Below are 26,044 nucleotides of genomic sequence, written 5' to 3' on the forward strand. Positions count from 1 at the left end.
AAGGAGAATGGCTTCGACTCATCTTTCAACGCACAATTTAAGGCTCCACGCTTCCTTCTGCTTTGTTAAGCAGAGTGTTTATTTCAGCTTGAGACTGAGCGAAAACGTTACGCAAGCTTTGACACAAATTATACTCCTTTTAATTAATTATTTAAATTTCTATTAAACAGCAGGGGTTGCTCTTCCAGCAGGCATGCAAAGCACTAATCATGGCTCTTGTGGAAACAGTACAACTCGCAGCACCACTTTTTGTTCCTTGCAAATATCTCATATACTTATTGACTGCGCCATCGCTGTCTGCTCGCTAAGCCGATTAACCAAATAAGGACTACATAAAAAACAACATCTGCCTATCACACTTCTTCTCCCTCGACTCATTCATCGCACTGCTGATGCCTCGAGCTGATGCCAGCGTGTGACCGCGTCTTACTCTGAGCTCCTTGCTGGGGCCGACTTGCTTGCAGAGCACCTGGTAGAAGTCCACCACTCCTTCCTCAACCCAAAGCAGGGTCACAGAAGAGTGTGTGGTGTTCACCGCGTACAGGGACCTGGGAGGTGCCGGCTCTGTCCAAACGTGACAAACGGTACAGTTTCCATTACAGTTTTCACCACGGTCCACGGACCGAAGCAGTGAGTATGGGCATCATCCGCCACGCTGCAACATACTGAAAACTTCCCCTTAATGAATAATGTGTTAGTTCCATTTTCCATTTATAGAAATGAGAACCCACTTATTTTGGTGTCGAAGGAAGTGAAGCTTTGTGGGGTTAAGCATTTTGCTTGCATTTACATATTTATTTCAAGGTTAATAGGGAGATCAAGTAGAGCGGTACCAAGAATATCTAAATTACAGTGACACTGCTTGCATGGAAATTTAGTGTTTACACACCAGATATCTGGTAAGAAATATTCCCTTTTGATAAAGTAGTACAACATGTGTGTTGACTCAAAATAATACATAAAAAAATTTCATTTCAGAAAAATACAGAACATATTAATGGAACCACTTGATTAATCAATAACAATAACATACTGAATCTATTAATATAAACATATTTCTTTTGTTGTCAGCTACAAGCACTTGAAGAGAGGGAAAGAATTTTAACTTGTCTTTATGGCACATTTTGCAAGCTCACACCATTCACATGCACTGCCCTCCAAAAACAAAAACACCATGCAGATCTGTTTGCAAAACCAGTCCTTCATTATCAGCAATTTCACACGAGAGAGGAAAAGGCTAGAGAGAGAGAAGGTAAAAATCTTGTTAGGAGAAGATGCTGACACCGTGGAGATAACAGCTCGGTTTGTCCACTGCTGCCATACCGCAAGAGACAATAACTGTCATAATAAAACAAAATAATTACTTGTACGTCATTTGTTATTGAGAGTGGGGATGCTTCTCAGTTTGACTTTGTGTTCACAGTGCGGTGTTGTATTTTTCTTGGCATTTTTGCGAGTGAGAGAGGGAGTGAGAATATGGAGGAACTGCAGCTGACACGTGGACTGCACGGTGTGTGAACTTAATGTGTGAGCCTGTGTTATATGTGTGACATATGTGTAAATGACATAGGTGTTCATTTGCTAAAAACATGCATTACCCTGCTAATATTTTCAATGCTTTCTCTGTACGTAGCAGCTTGTTGGTACTCAAATACCATCCTCATGAGACAGCATGGGGGTTTTGGACCTGAGGTTTAAATCCACCACTGTCTGGTCACAAGCCCAACCTCTAACCCCTACTGTAACCATCACTAATGCTGTTGGTTTAAGAGGCCAGTGCACTAATCTCTATATGCTCTTCACGGCCGCTGATTTAAGTCTACTGCTCTGACCACTGTATTTCCAACACTAATGCTGATTTAACGGTCTTCTGTCCTAGTCCCTATGGACTCTAAAGTACTACTGATTTAAAAGTGGAGTAGCCCAGAATCCTCCAGATCACGGTACTGACCCAGTTTGATGATGTGTGGCATGGATGTGTTCCTGCCACGCTCCGTGCAGGCGGTGACTGTGAGGTTGTATATGTCCCCGGGTGGCAGGGTCAACGTTGCCTTCATGACTGTGCGCGTCACCTGGGGGGGGAGCAAAGGGGCGGTCAATCAACCATCAATCTCTCCTCCACTCCTCCTCAAGAGGATTGTTGTATTACACCAACCGATCAGGGGCAAACAGAAACACAGACGGCACATTCGATGAGCAGTATCATATCTTAAGCAATAACAAATTATGTGTACAGTTTCAAAAACTGAATTAAATGTAGGGACAGTTAGTCACATTTGGCAAAAAATGAACAGCACATTTTGTGTGGGCTCTGAAGGAGAAAATATGTCCAACAACCTTCATTCTATATACTGACCTCTACAAAAGACGACATTCTTTAAGTCATGGCTTTAGGTGAGTAAGGTCCATCATTAAATAAGAATTTATTTGTGGAGTATGTCTCTATGGGTTAAATAAACCTGCTTACTGCTGCCATTTTACTGTAAGGGGCTGGCAGCACTGACCAGCCAACAACAATATGCAAACTACTGTCAGCATTTGTTCCAGCTTGGGTTATAATGACTTAATTGGTGCCAATAATTAGAACTGAACTTGAATCACTGTCAATTAGCAGCTGATAGAGACAGTTGTCTAAAACCCTGTGGAACAGTGCCTCTCCACAACCCAAAGTGGACACCACTATGTGAGATCAACGTGCCAAGGACACCAACCACACTGCACTTCAATGCACTGCAAACTTTGGGCTTGAAAGCTCCACTACAAGCTAAAATTCGCCTCTGCTAATTCCCCTGCTAATACAAAGCAGCTACAATATGTCCTCACAGTGTTGCTGGGACTTTATCACTGCTGAGTGAAAGGTTAAGCATTAGTGGATAATTAGTTGAACCCTTCTGTGTCTACCTGGGTCTCAAGGTAGTTAGCTTGTGAAGTATTCCTTAATAGAGGGCTTCATCTTTTTCAAGAATGAGGCCAGAACTCATTAAGAGGCTCACAGTAGAAGTAGGAGCAGGACAGAGCAGATACCATAATCTTCCAGGAAGTAGGCACAATGCCACCCATTCTACATTTAGGTAGGTGTCAAATAGCCACTGCAAATACTCTCAGCATCACTCTTCCAGGCTTCACTACCCACCTCCACTTTCTGTGCTCAGCTTGTTGATGGGAAAGGAGGTAAAACACAGCTCCTTAGGTTTGGGAGAACATTAGGGCACCTGCAAGGAATGACTTACATCCACGGAGATGCGCCGCTTTGATCCCTTTTTTCCCTCGGCCACCACCAGCCAGTGTAGCATCCTGGAGTGGGAGAGGTCGGTGAAGATGTCCCCGTAGGTCCAGCGCACATACAGTAGGCTGTTGGAGTAGTCCACCGAGGAGATATGCGGAGCCTCAGGGGCTGCAGGGTGACCAAAAGCATTTGTTTTATGGTTTACACTGACAGAAGCCGAAACAACACACCCAAGACCATGACCCCAAAAATTCCATTTAGGGTGCCCTCATAAATGAAAGCTGGCCTTTTTACAAGCCTTTCTGAAAATTACCTGGAGAGTTATAGAGTGTTTTACAGTGGTTTTCAACAGATTAAGAAGAAAAATCAGACTGGAATTCACGTTGTGCCATTGTATATCACACAAGAGGACATTTTCACTGTCATCAACAATTTATGTCATCATTAATTACTAAATGGTGATGAATATCTGCTGATAAATTACTTGTGGTGACATGTTCCTAGTACTGACTTATTGAGGGTGCGCTGCAGCTGTTAAATTCTTAGTGGGTGATAATTCATTAGCAGCGACTATCAAATGGAATACGTAGGAACTTGGCAGCTAAGCAATGCTAAATCATCACCTAACTCTTAAGGACTGATAGAAACCTCGTGTGAATGTCTCCTGAAGCAGCATGTCGTACCTGTGATGAAGCTAACGGTGGAACTGTCGCAGCAGCTGAGGGCTGGCTCGCTCCAGGTTACCATAGTGACGCGGAAGTTGTAGTACCAGGCAGGCAGCAGATCGGTCACCCTCTGGAGGGGGAGAGAGTCAGGCAGCAACACTCAAGCCTCCATCTTACAGCCAATTCACAGCCTTTGCCGAGCATTAGAGCTCCCCAGTGGCCAGTGCGGTCACATGTCTGGGCCGTTCCAGTCTTAGCTGGTTAAAGCGGTGGCCCCCGGCTTTTTCCATTGGCCGAGTACCACTGAGCTGGGGTCTGTGAGGTGAGGGGGACCAGATGGCCTGATGATGCATGTTCTTGTCCTTCCTGTGTCCATGTGACATTGCAGTGGTGAGTCAGAGTCAAATGAACAGGTGGACCCAAACCGAGGGAAACTGAAGCGAAGGCAATGGCTAGCGAGGCATATAATATAGAGGAAATGTACGACAGGATTTTCTTGAGATGTCGCTGTGCAGGGATCCAGCCCCAACTTCTAGGTGCCTGTTTCCTGAGATATTGATACAGCTGATATATTTTCCTGGATTAATTTAAAGAGGTTAAAGCATACGATCTGAACTGCAGCTGAACCTCTACTGCAGGTAAATGGTACAGGGTGTCACAGTATTCAGAACTGAAGACACATTCCACATGAGAAGAGTTCTCATGCAAGTATTTTCCCCTTGCAAAAATCCAAGTGCAGAAACAGGTAATGGGGAACTTCCTTTTATGACCTGCAAATTTTCTTTAACTTTAATCAAACAGGAAGAAGAAGAAAACATATGTAACTAATCAAGAAAAAGAAATACCTCTTTGAACTTTTCATTTATTCAGCCAGGTTCAGACGACACCCTACTCTGAGCGAATCAATGCAATTAAAGTAACGGATCGTGCGTTACCACTGAGGCGGTGACCGAGGCGGTGGCGGCGATCTCGTAGTAGGTGGTCCACTGGGACGTGAGGGTCACAGGGTTGAAGAAGAACGTCTCCAGGATGTACTTGCGGAAGGCCACGTGGTAGGAGCGCTGCCAGCTCAGAATTACCGCCGTGGGGCTGAGCGGGTACACAACCAGGTCCCGCACCCCCGTGGGCTCTGACAGGCACCAGATGCATGGCAACCAGTCAGTCAATCAACCATTTAACCAACCAATCAATCAATTCAACTCCATTTACGATGGTGTTGTGGCAGAACGCTTTGCCAATATCTTACTTGAAACATATGGTGTCTTTGAGCCAAGCTCTTAGGTCTGAAGGAGAATCTATCCTAAATATGTGAGTGATGTAAATATGTTTCTGAGATTACCTTTATTAAAAATTTACATGGCAGATTAGTTACACGGGGCCCAAATTAGATGCCAGATTTCCCATTAAGGACTATATCCTGTGGGGACCTGCCAATATCTTAGTGAAAACACATGGTGCCTTTAAGCTAGAACCTATACCTTCCATAAACATCTATTTGCGAGAGAAACAGAATTCATCTGATTCCATAACTGTCCAGTTATATAAAACCGTGAGGCAGGACCAGGCAAATTCTGGGAAAAAATGCCACTAGTCACTATCTAAGACCATTATTAACTGTAGGTAATCTATTTTAAATCTGCTGACAGTAACACCTTCCTGCAATTACATTTAGGAACAAATTCAGACAGCCGATAAGTACGCACAGCCCAAATTACATGCCAAAATGCCCACTGAGGACTGTATTGTAGGCAGGAAAAATGATTACCTTTCACATTAAAATAAAGCCACACATCACTGTCTGCCACAGCCTTACAGAGTACTTTTAAACTGTTTTTAGATAATATTGTGCATACATTCTGGTTTTGAATAATGTCTGCATTGCATATTCTAAATTTCACAGTGCTGTACTACTGCATATTTGTTGCTACTTATTCCCAGTGGAGACACAGAATAAAAATTAGATTGTTTCTACTGTAATATTTTCTATTCCACAGCTCTATTCCATAATAAATTGTTGTCAAAAAATCTTGATTAATAATGATTTCATGATTTAAGGAAAATCACAGGTAGATTGCCCATTTTAAAGGTCAATAATATAAACAATAAACCAGGTCTGAAAAAATCTAATCTTCTGCAGTTTAGATTCATGAATATTTTGTCTCTGTTATTGAAATTACGCACAGGCTGCACTAAATGCACTTTTCCTAATGAACATCGGAAAAGAGTAAAGACAATCTTCCATGGTGTGCAAGCCGTTTTTCTGCAGCTTTTCAAATGATTAAAAGCTATGGAGCAGTATGAGGTTGATTGTCTTGTTGACCGAAATCTGCAGAGAGAAATCAGCTGAAGACGTACCTATCCCGATGATGAAAGGGTCTGAAGGAGGGCTGATGAGGGGACCATTCGTCAGATAGACCACCACCCTGTACTGCGCCCCGGGGGTCAAATTTGTGATGATGTCACTAGTGGTATTTTCCTGTTGAGCAGAACACAGCAACCATCAGGCACTTGCTAAGATGCTTGCACTGCAGCCTGCAAGACTGTTCCAGTTACGACTAATAACCAGTGTTATAATGGCATGTACTGTTAAGCAAATTACAGGGCTTAATCTCTCATTTTCATTAGTGTTATTTCAAAGGCACCTTGTCAAGCTGCATAGGAAGTTAAAAGGTAAGAATATAAGTACAATAATCCAGATCGTTCAGGTCTAAGCGGAGCAAAGGGGATTCTCATTACCGAAACAGTAACTGAAAAATGAGAGAATAATGAGTTTCAGTGGGGTTTAAAGCGTCAATGGCTGTAGTGTGAGGGAGGAGGACTCAATACAGGGGCCACACACATGGACATCGCTGACCAAGACGGGCTGCTATCCTGCAGATGTCCAATCATGCTAAATTACAGTGGGGACGTATACAGCAGGGCTTGACGGAGGTACATGTTCGGTGGTGTTGTGTTCAGCGGCAGAACTAGCCGAAAAGTTGCCAGTTCGAATCCACTCTGGGACATTGCTCTTGTACCCTTGGGCAAGGTACTTAACCCAGACTTGCCTCAGCAAATATCCAGCTGTATAAATGGATAACAGGTGAAAACTGTAACCTGTGTAACTTGATGAGTGGATAACAGTGTGTGTTAAATGGCGATGATGTAATGTAATGTGCTCGGCGCGCACCTCGCTGCAGAAGGTGTTCTCCATCCTCTGGCTGAGGCTGGGTTTGAGGCAGGTGAGGGACAGCACAGAGACCAAAGAGCCGTTGTGACTCTCAGATGTTGGCGCCCAGGACACGGCCGCCGTGCTGGAGCTCAGCGGCCTCACTCTGACTGCCTGCGGCCTCTCTGTCGGCTGCTCAAACCACTCACCGCCGGGACCTACGACAGCGCTGAGATCAGTTCATCTAAACACATAGACTTATGACAAGGCTCTGAAATCACACAAACTGGGACCAATAGCACGGATCTGAGGTCATTAACTCTGCACTGACGGCTGCAACACTGCCCTGAGACAACTTCTAATAAACAACGATACCTTAAAGAGACACACACATACTCATTACGTGGAACTAATAAGAATGAGATTTTACTAAACAAAGGCAAAATCAGTATTAGGCTCTACAAAACAATCAGGTCAGAAACGCAATAAGGATCCCGCTTCCTCTAAACACTGATGTCTTGATCAGCCCCCTGAACCACTGATAAATAAAACACAGCTCTGCAGTCAGCTCTGCTGGAATCCGTTTCCCTGAGCGAGGAGATCTGAAACACAGCGATGCGCTCTTAAAAAAAAAAAAAAAAAAAAAAAAAAAAAAAAAACAAAAAAGAAAAAGCTCAGCTCCTCAAAGCACCAGCACTTGTAACAGAACCCTGAAGAAGAGGAGCTTACCCGGTCGCTGAACAGCTCCATTCAGAGGAGTGGGGCCAAGTCCCTCTGACAGCACAGTGGGCCAGCACTGAGCCAGCCCTCATGTATGCCAAAGTATCATTTTTACAGACATGGCTGGGATGTCTCACCAGAAGTGGAGGAAACATTAGCCCAGAAATGGGCATTTCTGCCCAGGGAAACTCTTCCAAGCATGACCGAGGCTTCAGGGAAAGCTCTGCGGAGACTCGGATAAACGAGCAGGTGTGGAGGACTGGGCGGGGGGGGGGGGGGGGGGGGGGGGCTTACTGAGGTAGAAGGTGAAGCTGGTGTCGCTGGTGCTCTCCCGGGGGTCGCAGTCCCCCGATGAGCTGAGCGTTGTCACCAGCACTCTGTAGGTCCCTGGTTCCGTCAGCTCCGCGAAGAACTCATGAGTGTTTTCATCCACAGTGGCCATCTCTGTAGAGTTACCTGCCATATTATGAAAATTAATTTAATATCATACTTAATTAATATAATAAAATGATCCTAAAGGAAGGCATTGATGTTAAGATGCAATTAAGACCTAAGTTAGAAAAAAAGACCAGAAATCCATACCTCCCCACTGGGCAGGCAACATGTAATGGCATATACAAGTCATGCAGGCTAATCAAGGTTCTGGATAGGTGCCTTTTTCAAAATGAGTTAACTATTATTTAATTATTTAACAATAATTTCATTTAACTGATTACCAGGTTTACTGATCAATAAGAGTATGGAATCCCCATGTATTGGACTGGCCATCCAGGCTCTAATTTGTCAAAGCATCCTTCAAGGAAAGAAACATACAAAGGATTTTTTCATTTGTTCTGTCTTACTAAACAGTTTATCAGAAATGCACGTATAACTGGCTGAACACTAAAAACACCTCCGGTCATTAGATGGTATGACCACAAGATGACTAATACTTTCACATTCCATAAAACAAAGGCTTCCCATAACCTGATGCCCTATGTACTGCTACACTGTAATTTTCAATGATGGAATGATTGCTAATATCTTCCAGCAAGAGCCCTTTCTGAGTTGCAGGCCAGACATACCATCCCTGTAGATGTAGATGCTGAAGCCATCAAAGTTGGTGGGAGGGCTCGGGGGCTGCCAGCGGAGCTCCAGCAGGACAGGGGGCAGCCTGGTGGGGGCGACAGAGGGCTCGGGGGGCAGCGACGTGTCCATGCCAGAGCCAGGCTCGTTGGAGTCCTCGTACTCCGGCACCACCGCATTCACAAACTCCTCCTCCGTGGGGGCGGGACTGCCGACGGCCTCCGGCCAGTAGGGTTGGGTGGTGCTCTCGTCGCCGGGCTCGCCTACCGAGCTGTAGGTCTCATTTGTGCTTTGGACGGGGCCTTCTTGAACATCCTGCCCAGGTTCCTCCTCTTCCTCGTGAGCTTCTGCCTCCTCCTGTTCCTCCATAAGGGGGACGTCTCGGGCCCTGCGGGGGTGCAGCCTGCTGCGATGAGACCCCCCCGACGGGGCCCCGCCGCTGAGGTGGACGATCTTCATGGAGATGTTGAGCGGAGGGTTGGGCACTGTGAGAGACGTACAGAGAGCATGTGATGCTAAGAGACATGACGACTTGAGCACAGATCACAGCATGCAGGAAACCATATGCCAGCTCTTTATGGTTATCTTTGATTTCCATAACGGAGCAGAGAGAAACATCACACACTCTTAATACACGGACAATACAATCACTTCAGTGCATGTTACAAATTCTGCCTCTGCCACTGTTGAAGCTACAAGTGTTCCAATTTGCTGGCTGACTATGAACATTCTTGAAGGGGCGTGGTCTAAAATTGAACATCCATAACAGACCACAGAATCATAATAGAACCTCTGTGGGAAGCTATTAAATTCTCCTACCTAACATGCCCTTTTTATGGTTTCTGTCCTCTCAAGTGTACAGGGCTCATAGACCCATTAATACAAATAACTGTGAGGCGGTCCACTAGGACGACTCTGCCAAGCACAGCTGACCTGATAGGTTCATGGCTTCTACTTATACCACTCCAGCTGATTGCTTTTCTGTTGCCAAAGCATCTACGCTCCTCTTTTTGCAGTTGCAACTCTCATTGGTTCTGTCGAGATCCCTCACTGAAGCATCGGCAGAACTATCATTTCCTTTCTTGAGAGTGCTGTATCAAATCATGTTTGATGGATCTGGAAATGTGTGTTTGCTAGTGTTTAATGCATCAGAATAATTAAAGGCACCGCAGGTGTTGATCTGCGGGGAGTCTCTCCAGATTGGTTCAGCGTTATTCAGATACTAATGTGATCTAATTGGGCCCCCCTGTGACACTTGACATTAGCAGAAAACAATCTAGTGACAGGGTTCCAAAGAAACACTGCAACAGAATTAATATTACCTCTAGCTATCTCTGTATGTATATATGAGCCTGATACCATACCTACAACAACACCCACTTAGCAGTACAGTTACAGCAATATCAGAGCGGGCAATTTAAACCTACTTTTGCAAAACACAATACAGAAACTTGCCACTTTAGGTGTATGTATGGATATTGCAGGTGACATGCATTTCAAAGTCCTGTTCATCAAGGTAACCTGAAAAGACACCTGCCTGGAAAGTCTGATATTCTGGACTGGGACACCCATTAAAATCAATGTGCTTCCCCGCATCCTATTTAACATCTAATTATTCTAAATGGATTTCAGAGAGGGGATCAGAGTACCTGTCCTGTGACTGGTGGCCTCCTGGCCTACTCCGCTTTGGCGCACTAGCGTACTCTTGTTGACGGTGGCCTCGGACACCAGCCGGAATGTAATGTTGCTGTAGCAGGTCCCTGGCAGCCAGTGCTTAAAGACAGTTTTCCCCCTGAAGAAATCTGGACAGGGGGGGTCACACACAGGTTCGAGAGTCTGAGAGTCCGCTATACCAAAGCAAACTCGCACCAAAACCATTGACATGTGTTACAAGGAGGAAAGCACAGAGAAGCCATCATCTCTGACTCACTTCAGGTAATGGCTTTGAATTGAATTAGCATTATAGTAAATACAATATGTCCGCCTAATTTAAGGGTGATAGTCTGCTCAACTGCGTGTACGGTCACACCGGTGTGATTAGCCGTTTACCACATTCTGCGATTAGAAAACTACATTGGGAAAATTATAGCTAATTTTATCTTTGAGGAAACAGTGATTTAACATTAAAAATATAGCGAATGCTAACTGAAAACTATGAGAAACTTAATAATGCTAATGAAAACATAACAAACCATGTAACGTAACGTGTGCTACATAGCATAAAAAAATAAGTTAGGCTACGTGCGAAAGAGTTAGCCTTGTAAATAGACTTATTGCCTGCATAAGTATAGTAAATCTGCCCAGATAATTGCAAAATGGCCGCCGACCTATGCAACTTACCCGTTTGAAGTGGTTTGTCATGTTCGATGTTGTTGAATGATACATACCTTACATACTGAGTTTGCACTTAACTTTGTTAGGGCTGTCCTTCAAAAGTTCAAAATGCCGCCGTATTTTAGACTTCTTCTGAGACATGGTTATAGCGAGCCTAGTTTACCAACCACTCCGCCTCAGGGGTCGGCTTCTCTCATCAGCCGCCAGCGCATGTTGTCACGTGTTTTTTTTTTTTTTTTTTTTTTTGGCAAGCGCGCCAACTAGCCCTGCTAGCATATAAAAATTTATTTATGATTCCCCTTATGTGTAATTCCTGATTGAAATGTTATCCCTGTGCAATTTTGGAGGCTTCTGTCTCTTTTATCCTGTTATTGTAATGCACACTGACCGACCAAAAAAAACACTGCTCGACTTGAAGAATCTCAGTCGACTTACGGGTCTCCAACAGGTTCAAACCTCTTATAGAACATAAACTAAAATACAATAATTCTGTATGTTTTAAAATGGTTCCTGTAGTTCAGCTCTCTTTCACCATACCAAAATGCTTAAAAGAACTTCTATTTAATACTTTGTTCCAGGAAAAACAATTTTGGCTTTGACCTGGTAAAATATACAGCCATGGGGGGACCTACCTTTGTACAGCATGGACCTCTGTTCCCGCCCCTCTACATAGCTGATGTTTACCCTGGTGAAAAAATTATTCTCAGCAGTCTTGATCTCAAACACCACTCCTGTCTCTGGAGAAGGCTGGTAGTCATGGATGGAGACACTCTCAACTGGAAGAGGCTCTATAAGAAAAAAATTCACATGAACCATCTCTGTACCTCTTTTAAGTACATTGCTAATAATTGCATTCTTTTGAACTCCGGTAGTCAGCATTCATTACAATGTATTTTTTCTTTTTTTTTCTTTTTCTTTTTCAACAGTTCAAGGCAACAGTTTTAACAATCGTATGCCAAAGGCACAACGGCAATACCATAAGGGACAGGATGGACATAGGATAAATGAAATAAGTTCAAACTCTCACGTGTGAGGATGGTTACGGTCTTGACCGTCCTTGGCCGCAGGGTGCCGTTACTGGCCACGAGGCTGACCGAGTAGCAGAGGCCATGGTACGAGGCGTTGAAGGTGAGCGGGGCGGGCTGGGCGCCATCTGCATTCTCAAACTGCAGGATGTGGACCCTGGGCTCGCCAGCCACCTTGACCGCGTATGCAGTGGCATTGTCCATCAGGTCCTCGGGCTCCAGGAGCATCACCATGCTGTTGTCATCTCTGACCGTGACCTGGAAGGATGAGGTGCTCTGAAAATGGACACAGAGAGAGAGAGAGAGAGAGAAAAGTTATGCTACCGTACCCGCGCTGAATCAATGAAATGACTGAATTAATGTAATCTAACCGTCTGAATGGCTAGCTACCAATATTAAACAAAAAATAAAGAAGTAGTTCAACATCATTCCACCGTTAGTTTTTTCATAAATATCGATGTGAAAATGTCAATGAAACACTTGCTGCAAAGGCCTCCAGAGCTGAAACTGATTGATTCCTCCATGTGTGGCGAGTAACAGTTCAGCAAAATAAACCATGTGACAGCACACTGCAGCGTTTGCAAACTGTTTCCCCACTCAATTCTGATTGGCCTTGATTTGTCTCTGATGGGCATGGCTATGGATAGTTTGGCCTCTCCATTTGGGAGGGTCACTGTCCTTGAGGTCAATGTTAGAAGTGCTGGATAAGGAAACTAGTTTCTGTCTACTCAGATGCCCCTGAGACTCAAAAACAGCAGATGAATGCTCCTTGTCCAGACAGCCTGAGGCATCATGTGACCAGACTAAGTCATCGAGATCCGTTATTAGTGGGTGGCGAGATATGGCTTGCATGGGCACAAAGTGACAGTCCATATTAAAGAGCAAACAGAAGTCGACAATTCCTGTGACAGATTCAAAGAAAAAACTTTAAAAAGGCATCTGCGACACTGGCACTTCAGAAGATGACTGGGTAATTGGGAGTCCCATAGGACTGCCTGCAGACACACAGCACTGAAAATGACACAGTGTCTACAGGACCCGGACACTGATATGTGCCTGGCAGTTATTTAACTCTACGTGTGTAAATAACGATTTCGTTGCATTCAGCAGATGGCCACGTTCCAAATGTGGAACACTTGAGGACAAGTCCCAGTGGCCTATCGACTCCACACAAACACAGCCTTCGCCAAGCCTGGTATTGACGTTTTTCCCCCCTGATGAATAGACAACCTTTGAGTCTTAGGAAATAAATCTCTGAGGGTCTAATTATGAACTCCCAGGTTATCACTGCCCATTCACTGGGTTATACTTTCAAATTATGGTACTGGGCAATGTATGAACCTTACAATTAGGTGTCCTGTGTGTGGACAGATGAAACAAAACAAGACGAAGTGACCACTAATGGTAGGGGAGCTATATAGGGACATTTGGTTGCTGAACACTGACATACAAAACACAATATTTAAGTGGTCAATATTGACATAAAGAAATTCTACGTAATTCACCACGTGGATACAATGTCAACAGCCACTGAAGGCATTCATGAACTTTTAGGCAATGCACTGGAGACAACTTCCTCGCCGCTAATATTCACAAGTCATCATGATCTGACCTGAGTCTGCACTCTTTCACCCCAAATGTTCTTCAGATTTTGACAAATTACACACAATTTATATTCCCCTTTTCAACAAAAACCACTCCGAAAAAAAAACTACAGTCTCTGCAAGATGTAAATCTGTGTCAAAAACCATCACCAACCACACGTGTGAGAAGAGATGGATGGCAAAACATATCATGACAAAGCTCTTCCCAGACGGGATGCTCTATGCTGTGCCGAGAAGACGGCTGTAATCTGATACGACACTGGATCAATAGTGCAAATATAAATGTCATTCCATCTCATTAGAGGTCCCCGGACTATACTTGGCCCAGGGGCAGGGGTGAGGAGCATGCGGTTTCAAGTCTGTTCCCACTTCGTCCAGTTTACGGCATGAAGCCCTCGCGTCTCACTCATGGCAATTCCTGTTGGATTGAATCAGTGACTCCTGACGGGAAAGAAGAGTGGAAAAGGGTACTGCAGTATTGCTGGCATCTCTGTAATAGAAGAAAGAAACCTGACTTGATCACCCCACATACACATTTAGCAACCGCTCATTTCTAACTGTAGAAAATTGGCTTCAGACCATAAACCTAGTCCACCTGAATGGTCCACCCCAGGTTTATTTTAGAAATAAGACTGCTCTTAGGTTATGGACGAGATAATGAACAAGCATTCTGTTGTTCTTCACGAACAGCTCTTCTAATAGCCTACGTCTACACAGTTTAATGTCTCAGACCAAGACAAAGTCATTGCATGAACACCGCGTCCTCACTGACAGCATCCTAAGACGTCTGAGACCAGCTGAGTTTCACAGAACTTTGATGCACTGTGTCAAACGTGCAGCACATGGCGCCCGCAACACAGGTGGCAACTGTGCACAGCTATCCGTTAACATCTTATTCTGACAGCCTTTAAATTCAAACACTATCGAACGCGACAGGGAGAGCGCGGTGGCAGCTACGCGTTTCAGATATCTGTCAGCGCACATCGGTGAAAAGAGGCTGTTGCACCGTGGGAAGTAATCTCTCCGGAGTTGCCTTATCACGAAAGGAGGCTAAAACTCTTCAAGAGCTTCATGCATTTATTGCATAATAGATTCCTAGCTTGGGGCTGACGTAGTACTACACAGGAAGAGTGAAAAAGTGTTTTTTCCGGGGTTCAATCAAATTAGTACAGTTTTGTAAATGTAAAAGATAATTACTGCTGTACTTCTTTTCCTAGAAGGAAATGCATAATTGGTTACACTGTACACACATTATTTGCAGGGCAAAATACTGCAGTAGCCCACTTGGAGTTTGAACCAATAACGTACATACTCTGTGGTCCAGCCCTAAGGACTGTTTTAAACTGGACTTGGTTATTAGCTTGGTTATTCATCTCTGCATGGCCTGGTGTGATACACTGTATTCCCTGGGGCCACGATTTTGATGGACTGAGCATGCGTCTTTACACACTGTGGAACGAATTACATGTGCCGTGTCCAATACGCCCTTGGCATCATTTCTATGCTAGTGTTCATTGCAGGCCCATGCACATACTGATGCACATTACTAGAGATCTGCCTCATTTTACATATGTGGCTGATCTCGATACATTTTGTACAATATCCTGTGTACTAGGGTGGACAGTATTCATGCTCAGATATTATAAAACTACAAAGCATTCATATGTGACGTGGAAGGCAGACTAAAACGAAGATGCATTCCTCCGTGGTGCATTCTGGACCTGTGCTATGAGTGGAGCTTAATTCTTGGCACCCGGACTCAATCTCATTACTTTCTCACTGCAGGAAGCTGCTCGCGATAGGGCCGGCGCTTCCACAAAGCAAAGGGCACTCTCCCTGCCCTTTCCAGTCTGACGTAGCCCGTCTCCGCAAAATGCCGATATTTACATTTTAATCTTCACTCAGCTCTCCCCCTCGCCCATTCCGCTCTCCTCCGCGGTGCCACAGCCGAAGGTGACCAATTGGGGGCTCCGTCTCTCCATCTCCACGGAGACGGTACGCTGCAGGAGCGGGGGGCGCACGCCCTGCCTTCAGCTTGCTGGGCGACGCTGTGTGTGTTGTGAAACACTGTCTTCCATGTAAAATACACTGTAGTAGGCATCGCGTCCATCCGCATGGCATTTGGCAACAGGCATTTGCCCTTTCCCAGCTTACTGATGAGGCATATTTTGCTAAAACATTCGATGGCAATTACTCCTTTTTGAGGAAAGGCAGAGCTTTAGAACAGCGTGATGCTGCATGATTCTCCTCTAATAGCAGCTTCTCTCTGTGTGTATGGGTGAACATAAAGGTCAGCTGGAGACACTTTTAATGAATCTTTTCACATGAATAGACAGATGTCTTCTACTTCCATATTCTGTTATATCTCATTGCTGTAGGCTAGTATATCTTACTAAGACAGTGATGAGCCCTATCAAAATAATTATTTCACAGCAGGAGTTTTTATTTGGCTTTCTCTTAAGAGATAGACATATGCTTTTGACAGTATGACTATATATAAACCTTACGATACCATACTACACATGTAAACCAACACATATTGTGAATATCTGCTAAATTTTGTAATAAGCTAAACAATAATGTTGCAGCAAGCAAATACTATAAACAAACAAAAATACCAAATTTTTGTTTGGTTATAGTATTTGCTTGCTGCAACCATGTTTTAGAGAGCACTGCAAGACCACTCAATTGTGCTCACAATCTTAAACAAAAAAACCAACCGACTAGAAAGATGGCATGATTTCGGTCAAGTTAGCATGAGGCACCGCATTCAGATAACACATCTCTGAAAAGGTTCTGCTCACAATGAGAACAGTGAAATGCCTCCACGAGCATATAAGGTTATCGGAGCTATCTCTGGAGTGCCTCTCCGCTCTCTGCTCCGACAGATTCATTCAATTACTCAATCAATGGGCCGTCTCTGATCTGAAAGGGGTCTTCGTCTGGTGTCTCCTGAGAAGGAGACTAGAGCTTCGTGCATGGGCGTATTTCATCTTTAATGGGAACTCCCCATTAAGGAGATAGATCCTTTCTGCCCAATCAGTGATTATGCATCACGAAGCCAGTTGTCAGGGGAATCTTTGAAGATCTGCAGGCTTTTACATTGATTTCTTTGTATTTTCACTGCTGTGCCAGGGCTGTCCAGAGGGGGTGTTTGACCCAGGGGCCTGTAGCTGCCTGTAAACCAAACAGACTGTGAAGTTGTGTGTTTATTACCCAGGAAAAATGCTGACAAACCAAAGTGAACCATTTCTGTGGGACATTAAGATTTTGTTTGTGGCTAATAGTGACACATTTTGACCTTTGAATGGGGCTTTTACAAGGCCAACCAGCCCAGTTCTGGGATCACAATAAATACATTGTCATTAGTCAGAGTGCTCTACTTTCACTGAGCATGGGGAAAAAAGAAAAAAAAATCATTAAATGTTTAACTTTTTTCTGTAAAGCTATAAGACTGGCCGCTCAGAGAAACCTACGTGATTCCACAGTGCCTATATATAAGCACACCTCAACAGGAATACTACTATGTATTTGTGTCTCAATGGTGTATCTAGTTGCAGTTATTAATATTGGCCATGGTTCATATTTCTACAACAGAGGATGGAAAAAAACCAAAACTGAAGCAGTACCAGGCCCTTTTGTTTGGGAATTATCACAGGCTTCCCTGTACGTTTTTGGTGATCCAGTGAAGTTTATGCAGGTCTCCAGGATTAGAAAGCAGGAAGAGCTTCGTACAGAAGCAGGTGTATGCAGGCAAGTTTGTTGTGACACTTGACTTGACAGAAATGCAGAGTGTGCACCGAGAGCTTTCCAGTTGTTTTTGCATTTGCTGTCAAAGATGGCAACGCTGACAAGAATGTCTCTATTCCTGACATCCACGTCTTTACCATAAGGTTTTATTCAGCACTGCATGGAATTACTGTTAAAATCCACCACCTGGCCAAGTACGCTTTTAAAATATACAGAGTGTAGAGAAGACACATTATTATCTCATCTGGTATATCCAAACATTATAATACCTTTGTTTCCTATCATATATTTTCAATATGATTGGAATTCGTAAAATGACACTGCATTACTGTATAATTGAGTTTAATATGAGAATTTCATCTCCACTTATTCCATTTTTTTTTGTTCTATTGTTACTAAAAAGTGTGTGTGTCACAGACCCTTACTGATGTCAAGTCATTTATGGTGGATAATGTGACTAACATACTCTGTGGGTTAATGGGTTACTCTGTCACACTCTTTAGGTTAATAATCAGATATTAGTGCAGTTCACCCTTTCATCAGTGCTAAGAATGGGAATTTATAGTTTTATGACCCCCTCATTACCGCGTTGATTAGACATGGATGGCTAGATATTGGGTGTTTTTTGCACAAACCCACGTGTGTCCTTCGCTACACAGGCCCAAGCTGTCACTCAACAGCTGTTTGCATTGAGCGTGCGGCAGTCTTCTTTTCTATTCTTCTCCAGACAGGGCAGGAAACAGGGCTGAAAGCATTCTGAAACCCCTCTTTTTTCGGAGTCGGACGCACTCAATAAGACTTCACTGTTGCAAGCGGGCAAGGACGCGGCCAGGAAGCACAGAGAGCATAATCAATGCACACAGTGTGGGTGGGTAGATGGGAAAAAAGACGCAATCTCCCGCAAGTCAAGGCTAGAGTATATTCATTTCACCACCTCAGATGAGTGACGAAGCTCCACATGAGCAAGCCAAAAGATTTGAAAAATTCTGTCAAAGGCAAAAGAGCTAAAACAACAGACATGCCGTGGAAGGACGAATACCAGCCCTGGATTTAAATAGAACTATTTAAAACTATTTAAAAATTTAAAACTAAGTGGCAGCAGTGTTATCATGGATGGCAACTAAAGTACTGTGAATGACAATACAATAGTGATCCTACCGAACAGCAATGTTGGTAACTCATGTTGGTAACCCATCAACTGTCACACTTTTTAAAGTATTTTTTTAACATCTCCACAGATGTTAAGAACAAATCAATGAATGCTGAAATGAGGAAGGCTTTCCTATTGCCAAAAATCCTCACATCAAATTTGTAACCCACCGACTGGAATGTGCCAGATAGCGACATTCCTAAATAGTGTACTACAGAGAAAATTGTAACACTAACAAATATCCCTCACGCTGCCCTCCCCCATCTCCAAATTAGAAAAACCTCACAGTTCAGCAGCCCAGCTGGAGTGACACTTATCAGGGGTGGAGCAGAGATTCCTGACAAGGCACTCTGGTGAAGATATAAAACTCGGAAAATATTGTTTTGACTCATACTGTGCCACTATCAGCCAGCAAAAAATTACTTTAATACCTTTTAAGAGCTGCACACTCCCCTGGCTGCTCAGTTATTGTGGCTGCATGAACTCACATATCCATTAGGGTATAACAAAATAAACTGTATGCTTTGGGCACATACAAAGTGGCTATTATTTCTTTAAACATCCAGCTGGACCAAATTACATGTCATACACAACAATCTATTCTTGCAAATTTAAATGCTTGCTTTCCTCCGGGGTTTGTGTAAAACTACCATTTTTTTTGGAAAGTAACAAACAAGGGTCGTGCATTTAAAAAGAACGTAGCCCAAAGCCGTCCAAACTGCATTAAATTGTCCTGGGTTGATTCAATTCAACGTAACTCGCCCTCAACACGAGCAAGTATTCAGAGCGGCATCCTTGATTTGTGTGGTCGTCTCCTCGCTGACCATCATCTCCTTGCAGATTTGCAGACTCCTGAGTGGTTGTAGCCGAAGGCACAAGGCTGTCGTTAAAGTGGACGATATTGTCAGTTTACCTATTACCACTCTCCCGCTCTCAGGTTTTATTTTCAGCCAACAAACCTGACGTTGCCGCAAGCCTCTCTCTCTTTGACTGTAAAATCACAATTTAGAAGCCACTCAAAACACAACCTCATTTTAAATAGCTCAGAATGAAGAATATGGGCATTTTCTGAGGGGATTTTCACTTTTTGTTCTTTATAAGGCTACTTCTAGGTCAACATCCATCTAAAAACTTATCATATGATACGTGAGTATGTATATGAAATAAGGGAGCGCTTCCTCCTATTCAAATCAAGTCATAACAATTGCAATGGCAGCTGCTGATGGAGGACTGAAAGCAACTATCAAAAAATCAAGCACTAACAGATATTGTCTTCCATTACACGATATATTCAATGTCACATTATCTCATTACAGCACAAAAGCTTAAGTGTATTACTGAAACACGAAGCTGACAGGTAGATCCATTTGTCCTGGGTTGAGTTTTGTCCCTTTTTTAGTTCATTAATTCCTGCTACCAAAACTGAGCTACAGAACCAAGTTCACTAATGATTATTCTATGCTATGCTCAAAGTGTGTTCTTTGAAAGTCTCATCTAAGAAGGTGCATGCCAGTGATTTAACATGAATCCCTCCTTAATTCTACAGATGAAATGCCCTGCTTTATTCCCAGGCAGCTTGTGTATGATTGGCTCAGCCGGTGAGGGCATGCGCTCCAGCAGCTGAGCCCTACAGCCCATACGCCGCTTGTTTGAGTCTGTGGGCTACGCCTTTAGCTGAAAATTGACTGGGAGTCCACAGCAGCAGGACAACATAGGGCTGGGTGGGTTCATGCTGGCCACAGCTCCTTAGAGCACCCTGTTGTCAGTATGTCCTAGCCACTCTTAGCCCTAGCCCTAGCATTCTAGCCACTCTTTGTTTTTTTTTTTTTTTAAAAAAAGGGGTAAAATAGAGGCAAAAATAAAATAAAATAAAATAAATAAAAATAGCTGTTTATGCTGCCATTCACAATGCTTTATGATGGTGGCTCAATGGGTGTAAATAAGATCTAAATGGATCGTATTGGATCCATGGAAATGGATGGTTCAAGGGAGACATGCATCTCTGTATGGGCCCAGTTATTGTGTCTGAATTCATACCGGCAAATTACGGTGCCGTTAGACTTTGGGTAAGGAATATGCCTGTGATGGGCCTGTCACTTTGAACGCACTGATGCAATGTGTGCTGTTTGCATCCACCGTCTTCCTTTACACCTTGCTTCCAGGTCCTGCCTTCTGCATCTGCTGCACTGAGCAGTCAGTCTGCCCTGCTTAATACATAAGGCCCCTGCAGTTCTGGCATATTAACAAAAGGAGACCTTCCCGCTGAAAGCGTTGCACCTCAGCGCCCTGCACCCAAAGCTCCCCTCCCACTCTCTCACCCATACTCCCCTGCCAGACATCATTCATTTACACGCCCATACTTTATCTTCAGGGCCTATTTATACTGCTAGAAAACTGGCCATAAATATGTTCTATTTATTAAGTATGATTTTGGAATAGCTGGTAAATGGTAAACTATAGGGCCTGGTCAAAAAGTAAACATGTCCTCTAATCTGTACCCACAAATCACTATTTCCTACCACCAGTTTACTAATTGATACCCTTGAATTGCTTGAATTTGAGCCTACAAATTACTTTTTTCAAACCCTCGGTTCATCCGTTCAAACCCTCAATTTACTAATTAGAGCCCTCTGTTTCATAATGTGTACCGTCAAATTACTAATTGGATCCCTCATGCGAAATAGTTTTTTATTGTGTGTGTAGTGTGGAATACTCGGGGACTTATTTTGCTGACACTTATAAAATGATAGCTGGTTGCACACCTAACATTATCTTGTGTGATTCCTGGGGAAATATTGTGAAATCTGTTCACAAGAACATTTCAGAGATGGAACCGAGAGAGAGAGAGAGAGAGAGAGAGGGAGGGAGGTCCATTGTAATCTGTGCATGGATAATCAGCTGCGTTAGAAAACCATGTACAAGAAGTTCTCAACATACAACCAAATTAGCATCTACCCATGGGGAAATCATCTCTCTGATGCAGCACACTTGCATGGATGAAACTGTTTCTATGTTTAGCAGAAAGCACTGATCAACTAGGATTGCAGCAGCCACATCAATGATGCTACATATTAACAGCATAAATAACAACTGCTTAGCTGAGCCGCGAGAGGTACGGGTTTGAATCTTAACACCTACTGTGAGACACCCACAATTTGAAATGGGTTGGCAATCCAATTTTTGTCATGTCCTCTTCCCTATACCGTGTAACAGCAGAGGGAGAGCAAGACTGCATGTGTGAAAGCTCCAACAACCGTGAAAAAAAAAACCTCTCCATCCCTGCAGTTAAACCAAATGAACAGCCATCCGTGAAGTGCTCTGGTCCTCGTCTCTCAAAAGGACCGTGTGCCAGCTGTGAGAACACAACCTGGGGCGCGGAGAGATGTAAAGACTGCAGCGTCACGTGGGTGCCGAAGAATTCAACTGACTGCGCCCTAATGGTGTGCGTGGCTCTGTTACAGTTCTCCAGTGTGTGCATTCTCTCACATTAAACGGAGAAGGGGCATGTGTAACTACGTCTGAAAATAGCTGGCAGCCTGCACTGTCAACGTGTGGCAATGGCAGGATTTTAATTTAAACATCGGTTTTGTCCTTCTGGTGGCGTCGAGACACTGTTTCCGCAGTGTCAGTTGTCAAATGACAATCATCTATCTGTTTTCATCATGGACTAATTTTTCTGCACCTTTTGTGTATCGTTTCTGTTGCTGATAACCTAACCTACTACAATAAGAATCCACATCACAATAGTCATGTTTTTGTAATAAGCAAGAACATATGCAAACTTTAATTGTGTGTTGATTCCGTTGCCACCTATGCAGGAATCAAAGTATCACACAAACACCATGATGTGATTCTCAATCAATGAACTCACCTGTCCATGTTTTTGCCATGGTGCATTCACACAGCATGCCAAAGATGAGAGTCTAAATAGCACTAATTATCCCAATTTTACAAGCCTGGTGCTCCCCAAAGTACTTCAACACAATCACACAGCAGTTTATTTTGGTGACATGTAACTATTTAAAAATTGCATTATGACTAAAAAAAAAAGCATTTTAAAGTAAACTAACAAGTCAAAGATAATGTCCCATAATGACAACAGTGACTGTCATCTGAATCATCTGCCACACAACTAAAATGAACTTTGAGATGAGTATTTATTTACTTAATCCCAAAATCAGAAGCATATGCTTGACACAGATCTGGTTCAAATCTAATCCATGGACAGAAACAGATGTATTTAGTGCTCAGAAGCCAACACTTGTAGCGGATGTGCATTACATTATAAAAAGTGCTCAGCAAAGCACTTAACAAATATTGTAAAGATGTCATTTAATACTTTCAGGCCTCCACTGACACACTTTTTTGTGCCATCTTTAACATGTGTAGCAAAGTAAAGCTTTCTGTACACACGACGGCTCTGTCTTTCAGTGGCGCCCAGGCATACGCTGCGACGTGTAAATGCTTTTAGAATCAGCTGATCGCTTCCTGCCGCGGGGCTGCTCTCAGTAAACGATCCGATATTGTCCCATAAACGCCATGTGACCCGTCCGCCTCCACCACTTATCGGCCTCGGCCGAGGGCTCAGCGTGAGCTCGGGGAGGACGCACCGGAGAGAGAGGCTTAATAGAAGTTACATGTGGTAGAGGGGGGGGACAGCACACCGCATCAGCATTACTGGCACGTCTCCTTCATCCCCAATATCAGTAAAGGTTCTGATTCATAATGCATCAGGATGATTTCCTAAAACCTCCGCTCCACAAGCCAAAAACCCTCTGGAGCGCGGTCCGGCGCTAACCCCCCCCCCCCCCCCCATCCCCCCCGAGCAGAAGCGCTCTAACAATCGCTCTCCTAATCTGAGCTGGTGAGGCGGCGTTGGGCCGGGATTGAACGGGACCTTGGGTAATGCCGCAGATTAGTTGCACTTGGCTTGACAGATGCGAGCTTGCAAGCCAATGTTTAATCAGCATGAATTAGACGAGAAGAAACAAATCTTTTGTTGCTTCCTTGCGGATGACGGTTTGGGCCCGTACACAGAGAGACGCGGCTTTTGTGTCGAAGTGGACCAGCGTGTCCCGCTGTTGGCTCCAAAACATCCCTGCCCAGGGGCTGAAATTATTTCTGTTTAATCAGTAGGATTCTTTTCAGTTATTTTGACTGCATTACCATGGTTTCTGCAGAAAAATCTAACTTTGTAACTTGAAAGCTGCTCACATATTACTAATCAGATGCAATTGTCATAAAAATTGCAGCCCCTTTGTAAAAATGTCACTTCAGTAAAAACCTCATTTATTTCTTTCCCCCTCAACCTGCTGAAGCATATATTGGCTGCAGTTTTAATGTGTTACTTTGCTTATAGTCACTGCAGCAGGTAATTGTGATTCACACTGGGTTTGCTGCACTAAGCATTTTTTATTTAAATTTGTGATTGGTGCTGTTTTTCTTGTACTAGGATTTATAGGTAGCCATTTGTTGTTCTGCTACAGGCTATACTTGCACTAGCTTGTTTGCTATTTGTATTCAGCTCCTGTATGTTCTAATGCTCCTTAAGTCACCCTGGATAAGGACATATAAATATATAATAAAATACTGCCCATTCAGCCTGTCAGACTGTCATTCCATCTAATAATGAATCTGACAGCAGTGGGTTTACTGGTATCCCTGCATTTGAAATGCAGGGATTATAAATTATGAAATGATGTGGCTTCAAACTAGATAAAGATGGTGTTCCACGCTCTGGAAAACATACCGGCAATCTCAAGCGGAGGCAGCCCACATCGTAAACATATTCACGCCATTCTCCTTCTCCGGTTTCCGTCTCGTCTCCGAGGTGTATATTAAAGCCAGTCAGAGCGTGAGGTTTTGAATGAGTGGATTAGAAATGTGGAAGGGATTGCCGGACACAGCCTGCGTTTCTGAGCAAACCTGTCCGCAATATTCCGGAAACATCTCTGAGGGAGCGCTTTCATCCGCTCCCGCCCCCATGAGGACAACGCGCGCCTTTGTCCTCGGTCACCACAAAGAAACTTCAATTAAAACCAAAGGGGTCGGAATCATAATTAAGCAAACAAGCTTCAATAACGCTGACCACAAGGCAATGGTGGCCCCGGCTCACGCCTATTGTGTTTTAATTAAAAACCGAGTCACCGACGATAGGTTGCACCCCTTCGGCTTCTTTTAATTAAAAGTAAACACACTGGAATCCACAGAGCCCTGCACTAACAGTTGGATGAAGAGACACCCACTCAGAGGACAATAAGATTTCACTTGGTGTACCCGCCCACTAACAAACCAAACGCCAAACCACAATGCTTCCTTACACGAGAAAACAACTCCCACCAACTTTAATTAGGCTGGCAGACTGCAAGACGGAGATGGCCATAAATCTCTTTCTTCTGGCTCCTGGAGTTCTGTTTCCTGCTTCATTACAGCTCATGGTATTTTTCCAAACAAGTTTCACAAAGACTGACAGATCTATTAAATATTTCGTTTTTATAATCTCGCGAGGGTTCATGTTAGTCCTGGAGAGCAGTAGCCTGCATCTCTTTTATTACACCTAAATTAAACCGAATTGGCTTTTGGGTCAAAAGATTCTGAAAGCTGTAACGTGAACATCTTTGACAAAGATGCAAGTAAGCTCACTGCACTAGTAATGTGTAATGTGGCACACTTAACCCGAGTATACATGCAACAGCCAAGTCACTGGGATTATAATTGGAACTGCTGCATACTATGCAATAAAACAGGAGTATGCAATTATACAGTCAGGTAGGTAAAAAAAAAACTACTTGTCTCATTTAGCCATTCATACAAGCAACACGATAAAGTGTTCCAACTTGTTTAACCCCATCCATTCCTCTGCAAGTAACTTATTTGGGACCTGTATGGTGGCTCCAAACATAACAGTGCATGGAAATATGGGAAGCCCTTCCCAGGAGTCCACAGTCAATACACCACATGTCACTATTACCGTTGTCACACCCCTGACAAAGGAATACAAGCAGATAACTGAAGGAAATATCAAGCCCACATCACTTCAAACAGACCACATCTTGCAGCCGGATGAAGCTTCAAACCTTCAGAGGGGTCTGACTCGGCTTAGCAATCTTATGTCGAAAACTAAATGATTTCACCAAATGTCGAGGATGTACACACAAAAATAAACAGAGGAAACGCCTCTTCTTCTCATCTCTCACAACGTGCTCCTTCTGAAAAGGACTTCAAACGGATGACTGTGAAGGAGTCGTCGAGCCACCCGTGTCACCGTTCAATTAAAATCTTGATCAAAGGTAATTATTTCAGCTCAGGGTGTAATTCCACATTCACAGCGGGCTCCCAGGACTGCTGTAAATACCGC

General features: G+C 43.7%; 1 protein-coding gene across 1 annotated transcript in view; it reads right to left on the reverse strand.

Annotated features, from left to right (window-relative positions):
* ptpro (protein tyrosine phosphatase receptor type O) overlaps window positions 1-26,044 on the reverse strand; it is a 52,803-nt gene that overhangs the window by 16,856 nt on the left and 9,903 nt on the right. The window contains exons 2-13 of the mRNA XM_036519992.1: window positions 12,186-12,459; window positions 11,791-11,946; window positions 10,474-10,626; window positions 8,824-9,309; window positions 8,054-8,215; window positions 7,061-7,257; window positions 6,247-6,367; window positions 4,827-5,020; window positions 3,910-4,021; window positions 3,231-3,394; window positions 1,952-2,072; window positions 431-564 (exon numbers count right to left, since the gene is read on the reverse strand). Coding sequence (XP_036375885.1) covers window positions 431-564; window positions 1,952-2,072; window positions 3,231-3,394; window positions 3,910-4,021; window positions 4,827-5,020; window positions 6,247-6,367; window positions 7,061-7,257; window positions 8,054-8,215; window positions 8,824-9,309; window positions 10,474-10,626; window positions 11,791-11,946; window positions 12,186-12,459 — 2,274 coding nt within the window. The remainder of the gene's footprint in view (window positions 1-430; window positions 565-1,951; window positions 2,073-3,230; window positions 3,395-3,909; window positions 4,022-4,826; window positions 5,021-6,246; window positions 6,368-7,060; window positions 7,258-8,053; window positions 8,216-8,823; window positions 9,310-10,473; window positions 10,627-11,790; window positions 11,947-12,185; window positions 12,460-26,044) is intronic.

The sequence above is a fragment of the Megalops cyprinoides genome, chromosome 25 (genome assembly GCF_013368585.1).
Source record: "Megalops cyprinoides isolate fMegCyp1 chromosome 25, fMegCyp1.pri, whole genome shotgun sequence".
Lineage (NCBI taxonomy): Eukaryota > Metazoa > Chordata > Actinopteri > Elopiformes > Megalopidae > Megalops > Megalops cyprinoides.